Source organism: Sander lucioperca, chromosome 16 (assembly GCF_008315115.2).
Source record: "Sander lucioperca isolate FBNREF2018 chromosome 16, SLUC_FBN_1.2, whole genome shotgun sequence".
In the NCBI taxonomy this organism is placed as follows: Eukaryota; Metazoa; Chordata; class Actinopteri; order Perciformes; family Percidae; genus Sander; species Sander lucioperca.
This window is the reverse complement of record NC_050188.1, coordinates 503,671-518,906: the sequence shown is the minus strand read 5'-3', so window position 1 is coordinate 518,906 and position 15,236 is coordinate 503,671. Positions and strand designations below refer to the sequence as shown.

The 15,236-nt window shown below is 41.5% G+C and overlaps 1 protein-coding gene across 7 annotated transcripts in view; it reads left to right on the top strand.

Annotated features, from left to right (window-relative positions):
* Positions 1-7,596, top strand: part of LOC116047816 (plasma membrane calcium-transporting ATPase 1-like) — a 102,150-nt gene extending 94,554 nt beyond the window's left edge. For 2 of the 7 annotated variants that reach the window (XM_035992802.1, XM_035992800.1), the window contains 2 exons: positions 858-1,068; positions 4,155-4,394. In XM_035992802.1, coding sequence (XP_035848695.1) covers positions 858-1,068; positions 4,155-4,159 — 216 coding nt within the window. In that variant the 3' untranslated portion in view covers positions 4,160-4,394. Of the gene's footprint in view, positions 1-857; positions 1,069-4,154 lie in introns of all 7 variants that reach the window. The other 5 variants (XM_035992801.1, XM_035992799.1, XM_031296814.2 and 2 more) reach the window with 3 other exon arrangements.
* The last annotated feature ends 7,640 nt before the right edge of the window (positions 7,597-15,236 follow it).

Genomic DNA, 15,236 nt, shown 5'->3' with positions numbered 1-15,236 from the left:
GTAGGGCATCGTGAAAGAAGGAAGTGATGCGTGGAGGAACAGAAATAAAGCTCTTCTGTCTCCATCATCAGACACGCTGTAGAGAAAAGTGGAGGCTCTCTCTTTTCTTTTCATGTCTGTGTATCTGCAATATCAGTCTGTCATCCTCCTGGGATGGGAGGATGAGGGGATGGAGGGGGAGGCAACGAAAGGCTGCAAGCTAATTAGGTTCTTATCTCTCCACGCTCCTCTTCCTGTCCTCCTCCTCTCTAATCCTGGTGGGCAGCGTTATGCCGCTCAACGCCTCGACAGTCAAACACAGTGGGGGAATAATTGGTACAAGCAGCACCTCGCTGCCCAAACTTTATCAGTCATTCGGAGTGACACATTTTCTCCTCTTCCTCCACTGCTTCTTCTCTCAGAGTGCTTTTTGAGTCTGATTCAAAAGCTCTTTATTCATTGTTGCATTTTTTCCACAATCCTTTCGTTCTATAAGAGCTTATTCTGGATTTTCACATTTTGTCTTTCACTAACTACATAACAGCTTTCTCTCTCTCTTCATGCCTTTCTCTCTCTCAAAGTGTCCTCCTCTTCTCCTCACTCCTGTTCTCGCCCTCGTCCATTTCGTCTTGTCTTTGTTTCATGTTCTTCTTGTGTCTTCTCTGTAGCAGGTTTCTACCAACTTCATGATAATGTCTTTATACTGCTGAACAAAGTTAGGTCAAGACTTCTGTTCTTTTGCTCTGCACTGTAGAAATGAAAACTGTCAGTCTGTCCAGCCTCTTTAAAACTCTCTGTAACCTCTCCACAATCTTTCCTCCCTTTCTCACTCTGTCTCTCTGCTGTCTAACGGTGTGTTGTGGCTGTCCTTCCTTCAGATGGATGTGGTCTATACCTTCCAGACGGGCCAGGCGCCGGTACCCGGTGCCCTGCGCCGCCAGCCGTCGGTCGTCAGCCAGCACAATGACGCCACTGCTGCCAAAACTCTCTCTAGCCCCACCCACGTAGGGCTTAGCCCCTCCTCCTCTCTCACCAACTCGGCCGGGGCTCCGCCCCCTGCTGCTTCTGCTTCCTCCTCCACTGCAGGCAGTGAGTCGGTGACCAGAGGCCAGCTAACACCACGCTTCACCCAGCTGGACTCTCTTTCTTTTCTCTCTGTTTGAACTGCATGAACGCTGCATGACTCACCAACACTAAAACTCCATTTCTGTCATCCTGTCAGGTGTCTGCACATCCTGAACTCATTTGAAAGATCTAGATTATTATCTTAGCTATTATTATAAACAACTGACTGATAAAATACGATGTGAATGATGTGTCCACGTTGTTTAGAGTAGAAATATCAGGAAGTGTAGTTAGCATGTGATAGCCACTGTAGTCACTTCGGGAAGTGCTGAAATGACCACTGACCAGTAAAGCTGGCATCGAATCAGGATTGGTATTTCATCATTCAATAGTTTCTGTTTCAGACCATTGTTTTTTTTTATTCTTTTAATTTAGTAATTTGCATGTGAAAAAGACATTTAGTAGTATTTTTCTATAATGGGAACCGAGCCGAGCTGGCAGACAGTATTTGAAAGTGATCCACTGACAAAATAGTAACAAATAATAATAATTATTTTACAACTAGAGTCCCCTAAATTACATTGTCTACTGCTGCTTCACAATAAAAGCCTCCCAAAAGGTTTTCCAGTGGAAAGCCTTTAATGTGAAGCAGCAACAGCAGGAAATGTTCAGTTTGCATTTGCAGCAATTAAAACAGAAAATAAACCTCTGAAACAGCTGTAGTTAAGCAAAAAGTAAGCAGTCAGACCAAAAGTCATTTGAAGCTATAAAAGTACTGAAAGCTGAACGTTTTTTTTCTGAGAGTGAGATGAGAAGGTGGATTTCAATCTCACGTCTGTTTGTTAAGCTGGAGTCGAACGTGGTTAGCCTAGTTTAGCATAAAGACTGAAAGCAGGAGGAAACGGCTAGCCTTGCTCTGTTTAAGTTTAAAAATACACCTCTGAAGCTCCCTATATACACATTGTTTCTTGATGGTTTAATCCTTACAAAACCAGAAATGTAAAATACACCTGTCATTTTTTAATAACCGAAATGATATATTTGTGAGCTGTTTTTCAAGTTTTACGTCTTCAGTAGGAACCAATAAGCTTGGGGCTCAGGGCCACAGACAGCGTAGGGAATTCAGAAAGTACTTAGAGATGGACAACATAGTTGCTTGTTGGTCTGAAAACCGTCTAAAAGAGAACCTGCAGATAACGTGATCTGTGTTTCCACACTGTGCTTCCTACTTCACCTTCCTGTGCTGTAGCTTTTTTTCTCCATCTTAATCTCCTTCTCTTTTTTTGAAATACCTTTCATTACTTCCCTCTCTGCCGCCTGCTGCCTCTCCTCCTGCATGTTGTGGAGATTTAAACTCTTGAATATGCGTCTATTAACCCTGATGTGACTTGCCGCCTGAAGACTCGATGACAGATCACAACTGTTGGCCGACGAGAAGAGAAAGAAGTTGGGAATTGTTCTTATTCTTGACAGAGTGGGGGGAAAAAAATCCTTCTCTTTGTTGCTTTTTTCTTCTTCTCTGAGGCGACAGCCTGGGCACCAAGATAATTGTATGGGTTAATCCCGAGCAGGGTTAAATCTGTCAGGCTCAGCAAGTCTCTCATGGTTTAACAGCCAAGAGCTTTTTACCGTGTGTGTGTGTGTGTGTGTGTGTGTGTGTGTGTGTGTGTGTGTGTGTGTGTTGGTTGCATGTATGCTCTAAGCTGCAGTTCTGCAGCTCTCCCATGGTTCAATAATAGAGAGCTTTGAACTGCAGGGTTATTAATTATGACAAAGAGTGTCTGCTGGTGCGTATAAATCAGTGTGATCAGCTGCAGCCTCTGTGGATTCATGACAGAGGAAACGACTTAAGGCAGAGAGAAGAGAGCAGCTAGAGGACAAAATGATTCTGGCTCTGAATGTGATTATAAATACTTACAGTATGCATGTGTTTGTTGTTTTTCCCAAGTGTGTGTGTGTGTGTGTGTGTGTGTGTGTGTGTGTGTGTGTGTGTTGTTTACTGGGTCCGGGTATCGTTGGAAACTTCTGTACTGGTGTTATAAATACATATTTATTAATGCAACTCATTTTAATTAATATGTGTAATACAGTGTATATATATAATATGATAGTTTTTGCTTCTTCTCAATAGAATACAGGTAAATCAGAAATTAAGTCAGCAAGATGATGAATCTAACTTTTGAATTTTGATACTCATTTCGGTCTGAACCAAAAAAAGTACTGTGGTTCACTACCTATGCTTAGGGTAGGGCATACAGTAGACCAGGGGTCACCAACACAGTGCCCGCGAGCACCAGGTAGCCCCCAAGGACCACATGAGTAGCCCTCAGGCCTGTTCTAAAAATGAAAATTGAATATTGATATTATCTGTTTCCCACCTTGTTAAGTCATTGTTGATAATTATTGATAATGAGAAATCATTAACGTGATCAGTGTCTTCACATAGATGACATTGTCATTAATCATTAATAATCATATATAACTAAAGGCAAACTGAGCAAATTTCTTATTTCAGAAGAGTGTATCAAACTGGTAGCCCTTCGTATGACTCAGTACCCATGAAGTAGCTCTCAGCTTCAAAAAGGTTGGTGACCCCTGCAGTAGACTGTACGTATAACTGAAGCCAAAACATCTTGATAGCCCCCTGGTGGCTGGCTGCAGTATAGTTAATAAGCCCCGCCCCCTCCATGTTGGCGGATGGGACCAAGGGCCAAACAGAAAAATCAAAGAGTGTGTGTGTGTGTGTGTGTGTGTGTTGCATGCGATTTTCAGCTGTTGTGGTTTGATGGCCCTCCACATTTAGCCGTCTGTTGGTGGGGTTTTTCATCTCCGTTTGTCTTCCTGCAACCAGCTGCCTCCAACATCATGTCGACCGTTTTTGTTTTTGACCTTTTGTGTTGATGTCATGTAAAATTTTGGTTTTAGTTCTCCCATCCAGCCGACTTGTGTTTCACATTGTGTTTTGTGGTTTTGCACATCCCTCCCCAGATTCAGACACACGACCACCATGTGTCCCATCAGCCTCTGCTGCTTGTGTGACATCACGCTTTCATAACCGTCTCTAGCTGTGGATGTGCTCATTCTTTGACATTTATCTTTCTTTGTTTCAGATTAAGGTGGTGAACGCGTTCCGTAGCTCCCTGTACGCGGGGCTGGAGAGCCCAGAATCCCGTAGCTCCATCCACAGCTTCATGGCCCATCCTGAGTTCGTCCCCCAGTCCGAGGAGGAGGCTCGCATCCCCACCATCGAGGAGACTGGAGACGAGATCGACCTCCTCCCCAGCGCCTCCTCTGGGGCCGGGGGAGGAGGAGAGCCGCCCAGCGCCTTCCCCCACAGCTGCAAGTCATCCATCTGAGCTCCTCTTCCCTCCTCCCTCCTCTGTATCAGCATCATCTGTCATCCCATCAACTGAGCTGTCGCGCTGAGGAGGGAAGTCACTCTGCATCCCCTCATTCTGCACACACACATGCTTCACATCGTTTTCACCCCTCTCAGTCATTCCTGCCACGTTGTGTTTTTCATACTGACTGTGGCGTCGTCCTGCCTGTAAGTTTGTCCCTCCACCACCACCACACACATGTCTCAGTAGAGGGTGGCGGCCTGCCCATTCATGTATATTTTTTACTTAATGGTCCTTTTGAAAAGCTTTTAAACTATGTTGGGTTCGATCTTTGCGGGACTTGCAGCAGCATGTCGTGTTCTGTACTCGCTTCATTCCCGCTCAAAAAACGGCACAGAACTTTTCAGAGAGTGCAGTGATTCTCATGTACATACGCTTTCCGCTCCTCTACACAGCTAACAGCCGGGTTTGGTGATCAGAAGATTTTTTAGTCAAATGCAAAAATGTAATTTAGTTTTGTTTGTTTGTTTTGAAAAACCTCTAACGATTGTTAATCGATAGTTCATTCAAACTCCTGAGAATGTCTTGTGAGTGTGACACACCAGTCTTAAAGGTTCAACTGTTAAAAAATATGTTCTTCCCTTTTTGGTGTCTGTATGGGTTGCTTTTTCTTTTATCAGCTGTGTTGCTTGTTGAAGGACAGAATGCTTACTACCCAAAAATATCCAACGTGGCGTCATCCAGAGAGGACTCACTCTCTGCTCAGTGAGGGTCTGACCTCATCTCATCCAGTCAGGGTTCTGGTTCTCTCTGCCCATCCCCCCCCCCCCCCTCCCCACCGTCAGTACGTCCACAGTGTCGATAGGAAACAGGAGTGTGATTTAGGTTTCCAGCTCTAGTAGGATGCATGTTATGTTTCATTCGTGTTGAGTCGCATGATAACTTAGGAATGAGTATTTGGGATTCTGTTTAGACGACTATATGTGTGTTAGTCTGCAGCAGCACCTGTTCAGCGCTTCATTCACTTCCTGTCTTTATGACTGAACTTCCTGTTACCACAACAGCACAAAAAAACAGACTCCTCAATACTTTCAAAGTCTTGACATACTCCACAGCAGGGGTGTGTCAATAATCCGCGTGTACTCCACATGGTCCTAAATGTTGTTCTTGTGAACGTGATTTACCCATAAAGACCCGTTGGTTTCCGTTCATTTAGACGAACAAATAGACCGAAACTAAAGCAGAATATTTCACAGATGAGGGATATCATTCATTGTAAGTCACGGTCTCAATTGCCAACTTTTCTTGCGTTCTTATCACCTTCCTCCTCCCCCCTGACAGGCTCATATTAGATAAGACCCGCCCTCTTGAAGTACTGCTATTAATCAAAAATGACAACCTGTGACCGTGACACTGTGAGGCGACCCCCGCTAAACACTGCCCCACTGTGCCACAGATGCCAAAGTTAATGTCACGTGGACCCTTACAGCTATCTGGAAACATTTAGCTCACATCTTTCAGGTTTGGACTCCAAGCGGAACACTACTGCCACCGGATGACAAGTATTCATCCCTTTGTCCCTTCAAAAGAGAAGAAAAAATCCTTAAAATTATCCTATTTTCCGATGCTTATTAAAATCTGGGTATAGTGGCACCAGACTAAAAAACGTAGCCCCAGCTTATCTTGTCTTCTCGCCAGACACATCATGAAGCGTTTCCTCGTGGATCCCGAGGTGTTCCCAGACCAGAAGTGTAATCCCTGCAGTGTGTTCTGGATCTGCAAGGGGCTTTCCCCCCGTTGGACATGTTGAGTTAATGCCCACAGGGAGGCGTCCTGATCAGACTTTAAACCACATCCACTGACTCCTTCCAGCCAGGGCTCAGATGAGAGTTTGAACGTACGTAGATCGACTGATAGATGGACATGACTCCAGTATCGATGAGTCTGTTTTGGGTCACAGTGCAGGAAATTCAGTTCCAGCAGACAGGAAGTTGATGGAACTCTAAACAGGGCCTGGACCGTCTCTCTCTGTGTTGGAAGACAAATCTTATTACCAGTTCTGATGTTTTTGGTCCCCTCGTTTGTCAGATATTTATGAACAGAAAATAATCAGCTGTCAGTGACACACGCTGAGGTTTATGGGAGACTGATGATGTCACCAGTCAGCCTGTAGACTAAAATGCACTGTATCCCTGCTGCCGCTCAGTACTTCCTGCCTGCCGTTGTCCTCAGATTACTGTCATAAAAGAAGAAGGCATCATCTTCCAATCAGAAGCAGCGATGCGTGTAATCCCCCCCCTTAATCTGACTAGCAGCCATCAACCTATCTACGAACTAGGACACGTTATTGACGTAATGTGCTACTACTGCCATATTTCCAACTTTTTTGTCATGACTAGGTTCTTCCTCTCCCCTCTGATGAGCTTTTTCTATGTAACTCAGAGCCATATTTTATAGGTTGTCTGTATTGTTTTTTTTTTATCTCATTGTTATCGAGGTTTCCTTTGGACTTTTTCCACTCCTGACCCCTCCCACCCCCCCAACCCCTGGCCCTTTACTCCAAACATGACCAAAAAGCAAGGAGAAAATCTTCAGTCGTCACTGCCGAACCATGTTTAAAGGACCTCTACAATGTTTACATGAAAAGCAAGTGGGTGGCAGTTCGCCTGCGCTTCTCTCATCCCACCACTTCCCTTTCATTCCCTTGCTTTCCTGAATCTTAGAGTTACTATTTAACTAAATGGGGAATCTTTCTTGCATGGTTTTCATATAAAATTCAATGTTTTGCTCATTTTTTACAATTCTTCTGTATTTTTATATTAAGTACTTTTTAATATTTTGGAGATATATGAATATATATGTATAGGCTGAAGAGTTTGGTGACAGTGCAGTACATGAATGAGATGAATCTGACGTGGACTCTGTCTTTTTACAGCTCTCTAAATATTTATGCCACGTGTGTCGTCTTGGTAACCTGACGTTAGGGCTCAGAAACCTGCAGTGACTTGTTTACTTCCTGTCGGCTGTTCAATTGGAATCTCAACAATCTATTCTCATCAGCCCCCTTTTACATGAGTATATTCACTTTATCCAAGATGTTTTGACACACTACACGCTATGTGATTTCGCAGTTATCTAACTAGAGTTCAGCCAATACAAGGTGAATACAGCTAACTGTATCAAACATTAAATGGGAGTGTATAATTATTTATCCAACCTCTGGGTTTCTTTGTTTCTATACTTTGAAGATACTACGATTGATATCTTTGAATGAGTGGACTGATGCTGTTTTCCAACTGACTGGTGTCGGAGCTGACAACTTTAAAGAGGATCACAGCTGTGTCCCGCTTCAGGCCCCGCCTCCTTTGAACGGGGCATGGCCTATTACGTCCAAAACAAGCTCTGACCCCCTCAGAGGGACCAGAACTTGAGAAAGTAACCTGAGGACCAAAGCAGAGGCCGGCCCCAATCATAAAACAAACCAATGAGTTGCTTTGAACCCCTAGCCTTGAGGTCTTTAAAGTGGACCCATGAAAAACAAAAGCTACCCAAACCTAACTTGCATAAATCTTTTTTATTTTATTTTTTTTTAAATTTTTTTATACATGTGGAAGGCACAGTGTATCCTTAAGCCTAGCTGTACATGTGGATGGCTACCATAGTGGCTATCATAGTTTTGAATATATAGTTTCTTTTGTATAAATAGGCCAATTCATCTTTGCCAATAATATGTTGTCCCAGTTTTATTAAAGAGACCCAGTCCAAATTGCTCTGACACCTGGGGCAAAACAGCAGGCCCCTACACACCCCAATTAAACGTAGTTATATAATATGAACCCAGCTCGACTTGGGTCTTGCTGGAAACCAATGGGACCCAAGAAGACCTCCGCCAACATGGGGCCAACAAACAAAATGGGAACTCTCTTTGAGTTCGTCTGTTAATTTATTTGTCATAATCCCAGTATTTAAAGATACAAATAATTACTGTGACCAGCAGCTGTAAAGGCTTTGCGGGTTGACTTATAATTTGAATTTTGATATTTGCACATCCCACAACAACTCTGTGCCAAACAATTTTCGTTAATTTAAAATTTTTCTTTCACTGATTTAATTGTTATAAATTGTAGTTAACTGCTGCTGTGCTTGTTTGTGTACTGGGGTGGGGGGGGGGGAGGGGGCTGTCTAATCATGACTAGGGCCCTAAAAAGGCTTGGGCAGCCCTGGACCTCAGGTTAACTTGTCTAAATTAAATTCAGGCCAAAGAACGAGGGGATGCCATATTTTTGATTTGGTCATGAAATCCGCACATTAAAGGGGGGTGGGGAGCCTGTGACGGTACGCAGCTGTAGATGTCATTGCCATTTAATACAACTACCATCTTCAGAAACATTTCCCGGGAAGAGAGCAGGACTATTAAAGCGCTCGTGACATCACTTCCTCTTCCTGCCGTGTGTCCGTCGGCTATAAATGAGACGCACCATTCCCAACGATGGCGCTTTTCCTCTTTGTTTTTGTTCTGCTGAATCTGACAGAACACCTGTGCTCCTGCAGCCAGTACAATGTAAATATTGTCATATAAGTAAATGAAGTGTACCTGCTGTCTGTGTCGGTGACAGGAAATGGGAGAGGGGGCAATCAGCCAATCATCACCCGGCAAAGCTTTAAGGATGTTCGGCCAAAGTCGTTTTCTCTTTTCATTTTTTTCTTCTGTGCAAGTTTGTTTTTAGAAAGTTTGCAATCGCATGACCCCCCCTCCTCCCTGCCTCCCTCCCTCCCGCCTGGATAGGACTGGCCCTCTGCTCCTGCCGTAGCCTTTCTGTGGCTGTGGCGGTCGTCTGTTGGACTGGTTGCCCTCACATCTCATGCCAGGTGCACAGTACAGCCCCACCATCAGAGACGTGGAGTTCAGAAGATCTCAGTTTTCCAATAGGACTTCTATATGAAAAAGGAACTCACTTCTTATCCAGTCATTGTTACATTTTGACTTCTTCCTCTTCAGAGCACCGCCTTTTACCAGAACAGCTTCCTGTTGTCGGATTTTAAGGTATTCTTTGGAGAACCTTCACTTCAACATTCACAAATCAAAAAAATGGTTCAAACTAACTGGAATTTCGCAGTTGGAAAAGTCATAACCACTCAATATATATATCTGTATATTATCTCTATATATTTATATCTAGTATATATATATATATATGTGTGTGTATATATATTATATATAAATACATAGATAAATATATGTATATGGTTTCTCAGTTGAACTTCATTGCAAAAAAGACTGAAAAAGATTTGTTTTCTGTAATTACTATGATACACAGTAATAGGCGTTGGTGTTATTTTTGTATAAACATAATATCATCAATGTGGCATGCATGACATATATACAAAATTTGGTGGTTTAAAGCAATATGTCCAACCTGGTGCGATTGGTTCTGTCGTGTTCCGTGTAGCCTAAAGCCACTCTGTGCGAAAAGAGTTTAAAAAAAACTAACTGTTAAGTATATGTGTTCAATGTTCTGTGTTCTGCATGTTTTAGTATGGAATGAAACATCCCAAAATGTCAACTTGTTTTTACCAAATTAATCTCAAATACACGCCCCAAACACATGCAACATTACACACACACACACGCACACACACACACACACACACACACACACACACACACACACACACACGTACACGTACACGTATTTGCACTGTAAAATGAAACACACTGAGGAAATTACAACTGTGTGACTTCTGATGGATGGATTGATGAAAGATGAAGATTCTTATTTTTGTTTACATCGTCTCATTTATACAGAAAAAAAATAACTTAGAACTGATCTGTCTGCTCATGCACCTTTCCACTGTTTCATCCTACTGTCCCAACACACACACACACACACACACACACACACACACACACTGAGATGCACAGATTCTCCTGAACCCATCACCCAGCCATCTGTGCAGTGAGAGGAGGAGGGAGATGATGACAGTTAACCTGAAACATTCAGGTAGGCTTCATCATCTCACCGATCACCGATCCATTGATCTCCATGATCCATTATCATCTGCTTCTCTCTACTGGTCCAGGTTGTGCAGAAAAAACGAGGATAATGGAGTTTGTCGCTCACCTGTAAAAATGTGTGTGTCCTTGTTAGAGTCCGACCGATATGCGGGCTGATTGTATTTGTCACAGATAAATCCGTATATGTATCAATATCAAAGTCTGCTGATAAGAAATGTTGGTACAGAAATGGTCATTTAGAAATGTGTCCACCTGACGAGTTAATGTATGGCTGAAACTAATGGTTATTCTTAATATTGATTACTCTGCTGAGGATTCTTTTTTTTTTTTCATCGGTCAATATATCGTTTTGTATAAATCAGTGGAAAAATGCGCCCATGGGTCCAAACCCCAAAGATATTCAGTTCAACTTCATATGTGACAAAGAAAAGTACCAAATTTGAGAAGCGGAAATCAAAGAACGTTTGACATTAATAGATTATCAAAACAGTGGCTGATTAATCGATCAACAGAAAATTAATCCGCATCTATATTGTCTTAAAGGTTTAGCTCCAGTAAAATATCCCACGTGTTAAACTTCTTTAATAACCAAATGTAAGGGATTTTTTTTGTTGATCGTTTTTGTTTATCGTTTGTTTATTCATGTGTTCAAACACATTTTACATCGGTATTGATCAGGCTCTAATTCACATCACTGTCAGTCTGATAGTTGGGATTTGGAATTCAAGAAAATATTGGTTCACTGTTAAAACTCTGGATTTCCATTTGAATGTGATCATTCACTGCTCTGGATTTTATTCTCATCGAGGTAAACTCCAGAACATCATAAACCCAAGACACCAGAAAAAGTGCTAAAGCCACAACATCTCCTCTTTAGATTTCTATTCCTTCACCTGAACAATAAACGACATACAACAATGTAAATCAAACAGGAGTTTTAAGATTCGATTTCATTTTCTCTCTTTTGATGGAGGTAGACTAGCAGTTTCCCTCTGCTTTCAGTCTTTGTGCTAAGCTAGGCTAAACATGGCCTTGTCCTATCTATGTGTACTGGAAAAACAGAGATGAAAAATGATCTGAAAATCTGACTGGAAAAGAGAGAACAAAGGCAACGGGATTCAGAGAATAGTGAGTGCTAATCTACCAGAGTGTATGTTTTCATACATCTGCTCAGACTCACGTCAGTTATCATCAAGTCAGTTTACCTGTTAGAAACAAACTTCTGACTTCACCATAACACAACTGAACATTTCTCCTCAAATTTGAAATCCGTATAAAAATGTGTGTTTGACTTTTTGGTTTTTATCTGGCTGTAGAAATGGCCGTCATGGCAACAGTGTTGACAGCATTTCAAGTTTTGCATCAATGTGGGAATGATTGTTGGACTTTGTGGTCATGTTAAAGTTGAGTGTGTTGAGACGGTAGTTTTGGCAAATCTGGCAGCCAGGATTCAGGACAGACAGGTCATGAATCCAAATCGCTCTCAAATGCAACCGAAAATAAAGTCTTGTTCTTTAATTTTTGGGATTTATGCTACTTTATTCAGTTACCGGTTCATATACTGTATATATTTTCTGTATAGATTATTCCCTAACATGGAGGTCTAAATGCTGTTTCAAAGCCTTCTGGCGAGGTCTGTTTTTTACCTAAAAGCAGACAAATGATTTCTTTGGTCCAGGCTGAAATAGCTTCAACTATTTAGTAGATTGCTATAACATTTTGCACAAACATTAATGTTCCCCAGAGGGTGAATCCTTATGACTTTGTTATTCCTTGATGACTTTTCCTCTAACATCACCATGAAGTTCACATCAGTCGTTTTGAGTGAAATGCTTCAACAACTATTAGATGTATTGTCATGAGAATTGCCAAAAACATTCATTCCCCCTAATAATTAATTAGAATAACTAAGGTGATCCTCTCATTCTGAATATAGCGCCATCATCAGGCCAAAGTCTTCATTTTTCCAGTACTTTTTTTTTATGAAGAAATACCTGTAAAACTAATGACATTCCCGTCAGCCTCAGCTGTACTTTGTGTCTAGTGCTAGTTAGCTAATCGTAGCATGTTACTGTAACAGGCTAAACTGAGACAGTGAGCCTGCTAAACATCAGCATGTTAGCATTTAGCTCAAAGCACTGGCACATGACTGTAGACTCTTGTTTAAGTGAAGAGAGGACTCCACCTCGCTGTCTTCGGTCATCCTGTCTGGCAGATTCTGAGCCTCAGCAGTGATTTGTTGTTTGTTAGCCAAAATAAAACTTCCTGTGCTTCCGTGTGTGTGTGTGTGTGTGTGTGTGTGTGTGTGTGTGTGTGACATCCAGTCTGTTTCGATCAAACACCCTCCTCCTGTTTGCTTCAATCTATGCAACAGAATCCTCCAGTTCAGCTCCAATTGATTCATCTGGTTTCTCACTTTCTTTCCCTCACACTCTCACTCTGTCTGCCCGTCTCTCGTCTCTTTATCGGCTTTTTATTTTTCAGTTCTTTCTACAAACAGAACCACTGTACCTGTACATTGATGTATGTACGTGTGTGTGTGTGTGTGTGCGTGTGTGTGTGTGTGTGTGTGTGTGTGTGCGTGTGTGTGTGTGTGCGACAGGTGCACACACACTCATGTTGTTTTCTTTACTCTTTTGTAAGATATGATCATGTGGAATGCCTTGGTCTTAGTGTCATGTCGTTTGAACTTAAGCTGAACAAAAAGATGATAATCAAGCAACTGAGTAAAAGTTGTGACATAATATATAATATATAAATATATATAAATATACAAATATATATATACATAAAATAAAGCCATTGGAATTTGAAATAAATCAGTGTCAATTTGTGATTTTTTTTTTTTAAAGGTTTTTTTTTCATACAGATTTCTTTTTTATTTACTATTTACTTTTCTTTTGAATGAATGGCTTCTACTGGGAGAGGAAGGATCTCAACACCTCATGAATTATTATTAATATTGCTTTAGTCAAGAACAACGGTTTAAAGATTTTTAGACGTCTTGTCTTTAAAGGTCCAGTGCGTAACGTGTTTAGTTGTTTATTATGAAAATCTGTGTTGCCCGTTCACAAACTTGTCCTTTTTCATGAATATTTACCACCACCATCAATTCCAAGTATTCCTTTTGGCTTGAAATTTTACATTTGCATTCACGTGAACTGGGGGTAGACGCTCCATATTCATGCGCCATCTTAAAATACGTTATCCGGTAAGGGACATACAGGACATACTGCTCCGCCTTTCGCGTTTTCGCTGTCACATGATAAACTCACAGGTGCTGCTAATGCTGCTAATGGGTATCGTAGCTTCCCGGACCCGGCAAGTTTGAAGAAGGAAACATGGAGGACCACACGTATTCAAAATCCAAATTTCAGGAACAGGAGTTTTCTTCTTCGCCCAGAAAAATAAAAAGGATATTGAAAAGAGCAAGAGACGGGCTTTTTGAAGCGTGAAGGCTACCGTAGCTGTAATACGTACTTTGAACTGCGTGGTGCGAGAGAGTTGATTGTGATATATGATCTCAACGCTAGATGGGAGAAATTCCTACACATTGGACCTTTAAAGCATAGATCTTCAACAGGGGGTCCTCAGAGTTACTGCAGGGGGACAGCCAAATTATTGTTTATTTATCTGAAAGTGGTTTTTTTTTGTTTTTTTTATTAAAATATGTCTAAAGATATACATTAACATGAATCCAACATATTATTGGCAAAGATGAATTGGCCTATTTATACAAAAGAAACTATATATTCAAAACTATGATAGCCACTATGGTAGCCATCCACATGTACAGCTAGGCTTAAGGATACACTGTGCCTTCCACATGTATGTTTAACATTAAAACATGATGTATCAATAACATATGAATATCCATCCATCCATTTTCATCCATCCGGCCCAGCTCAAGAAAAATACAGAATAAAACTAGATTTATCCTTGATAAGAACCTCTTTATTAGGGATACTTTGCCAATTTTAATCCATCTGATTTAAATCAGCAAAATATCACTTTAAATGATTTGATGGTCTGATTGTATTTACTTGAACAGGTTTATTTGGTAATATCCCCATTGTTTTATTGGTCTTATTAAAGGTAACTTGTTCAGCTGTACCCTGACTCCCAAAGTAACTATTTGTGTATGATCTCTGTGTAATTATTAGAATCATGTATTATTAAAATGCTTTTAAGTAATTTGGAAAGCTTTTTAAAGATAAAGTGCATAGTTTCTGTCTCCCCCATGAGGAATTCTAAGTAATGACAACAACACTGTCGGAGCATCCACATGATACAAGCCTTCAGTGATCGTGCACCCCACCCCACCCCACCTCCACGCAGTTGCCAGGAACTAGTCATACTGAGAAATACAGAGAGAGTTTTGTGGAGCTGATAGGCTTAATTAGATTTGTAGCAACTCATTTGGCAATGGCTTGAATGTAACAATGTACATGCACAATGTGCAAGAGTTGTCTGGTGAATGCACACTGAAGAAGAGGTGCTGGTCATATATTGAGGAGAACGCACACTAAGCTCCAGATATCATTATTATACACCCATGTTTCGACCACTCCAGCAACCAGTTCACAATCCTTCCTTTGGTCTGTACGGGGATTTGAACCGGCGACTCTACGGTTCCCAACCTAACTCCCTACGGATCCCTACATATATTTCTAACGGTTTGTATGATATCTAACAAAAAATTGTATGTTGTGGCCGGGTTGGATCAGGCGGTAGAGCAGGCGCACATATACTTCGAGGCTTATGCCTTGACGCAGAGGTCCAGGGTTTGAGTCCGACCTAAGACAATTTCCTGCATGTCTCCCCCCTCTCTTCCC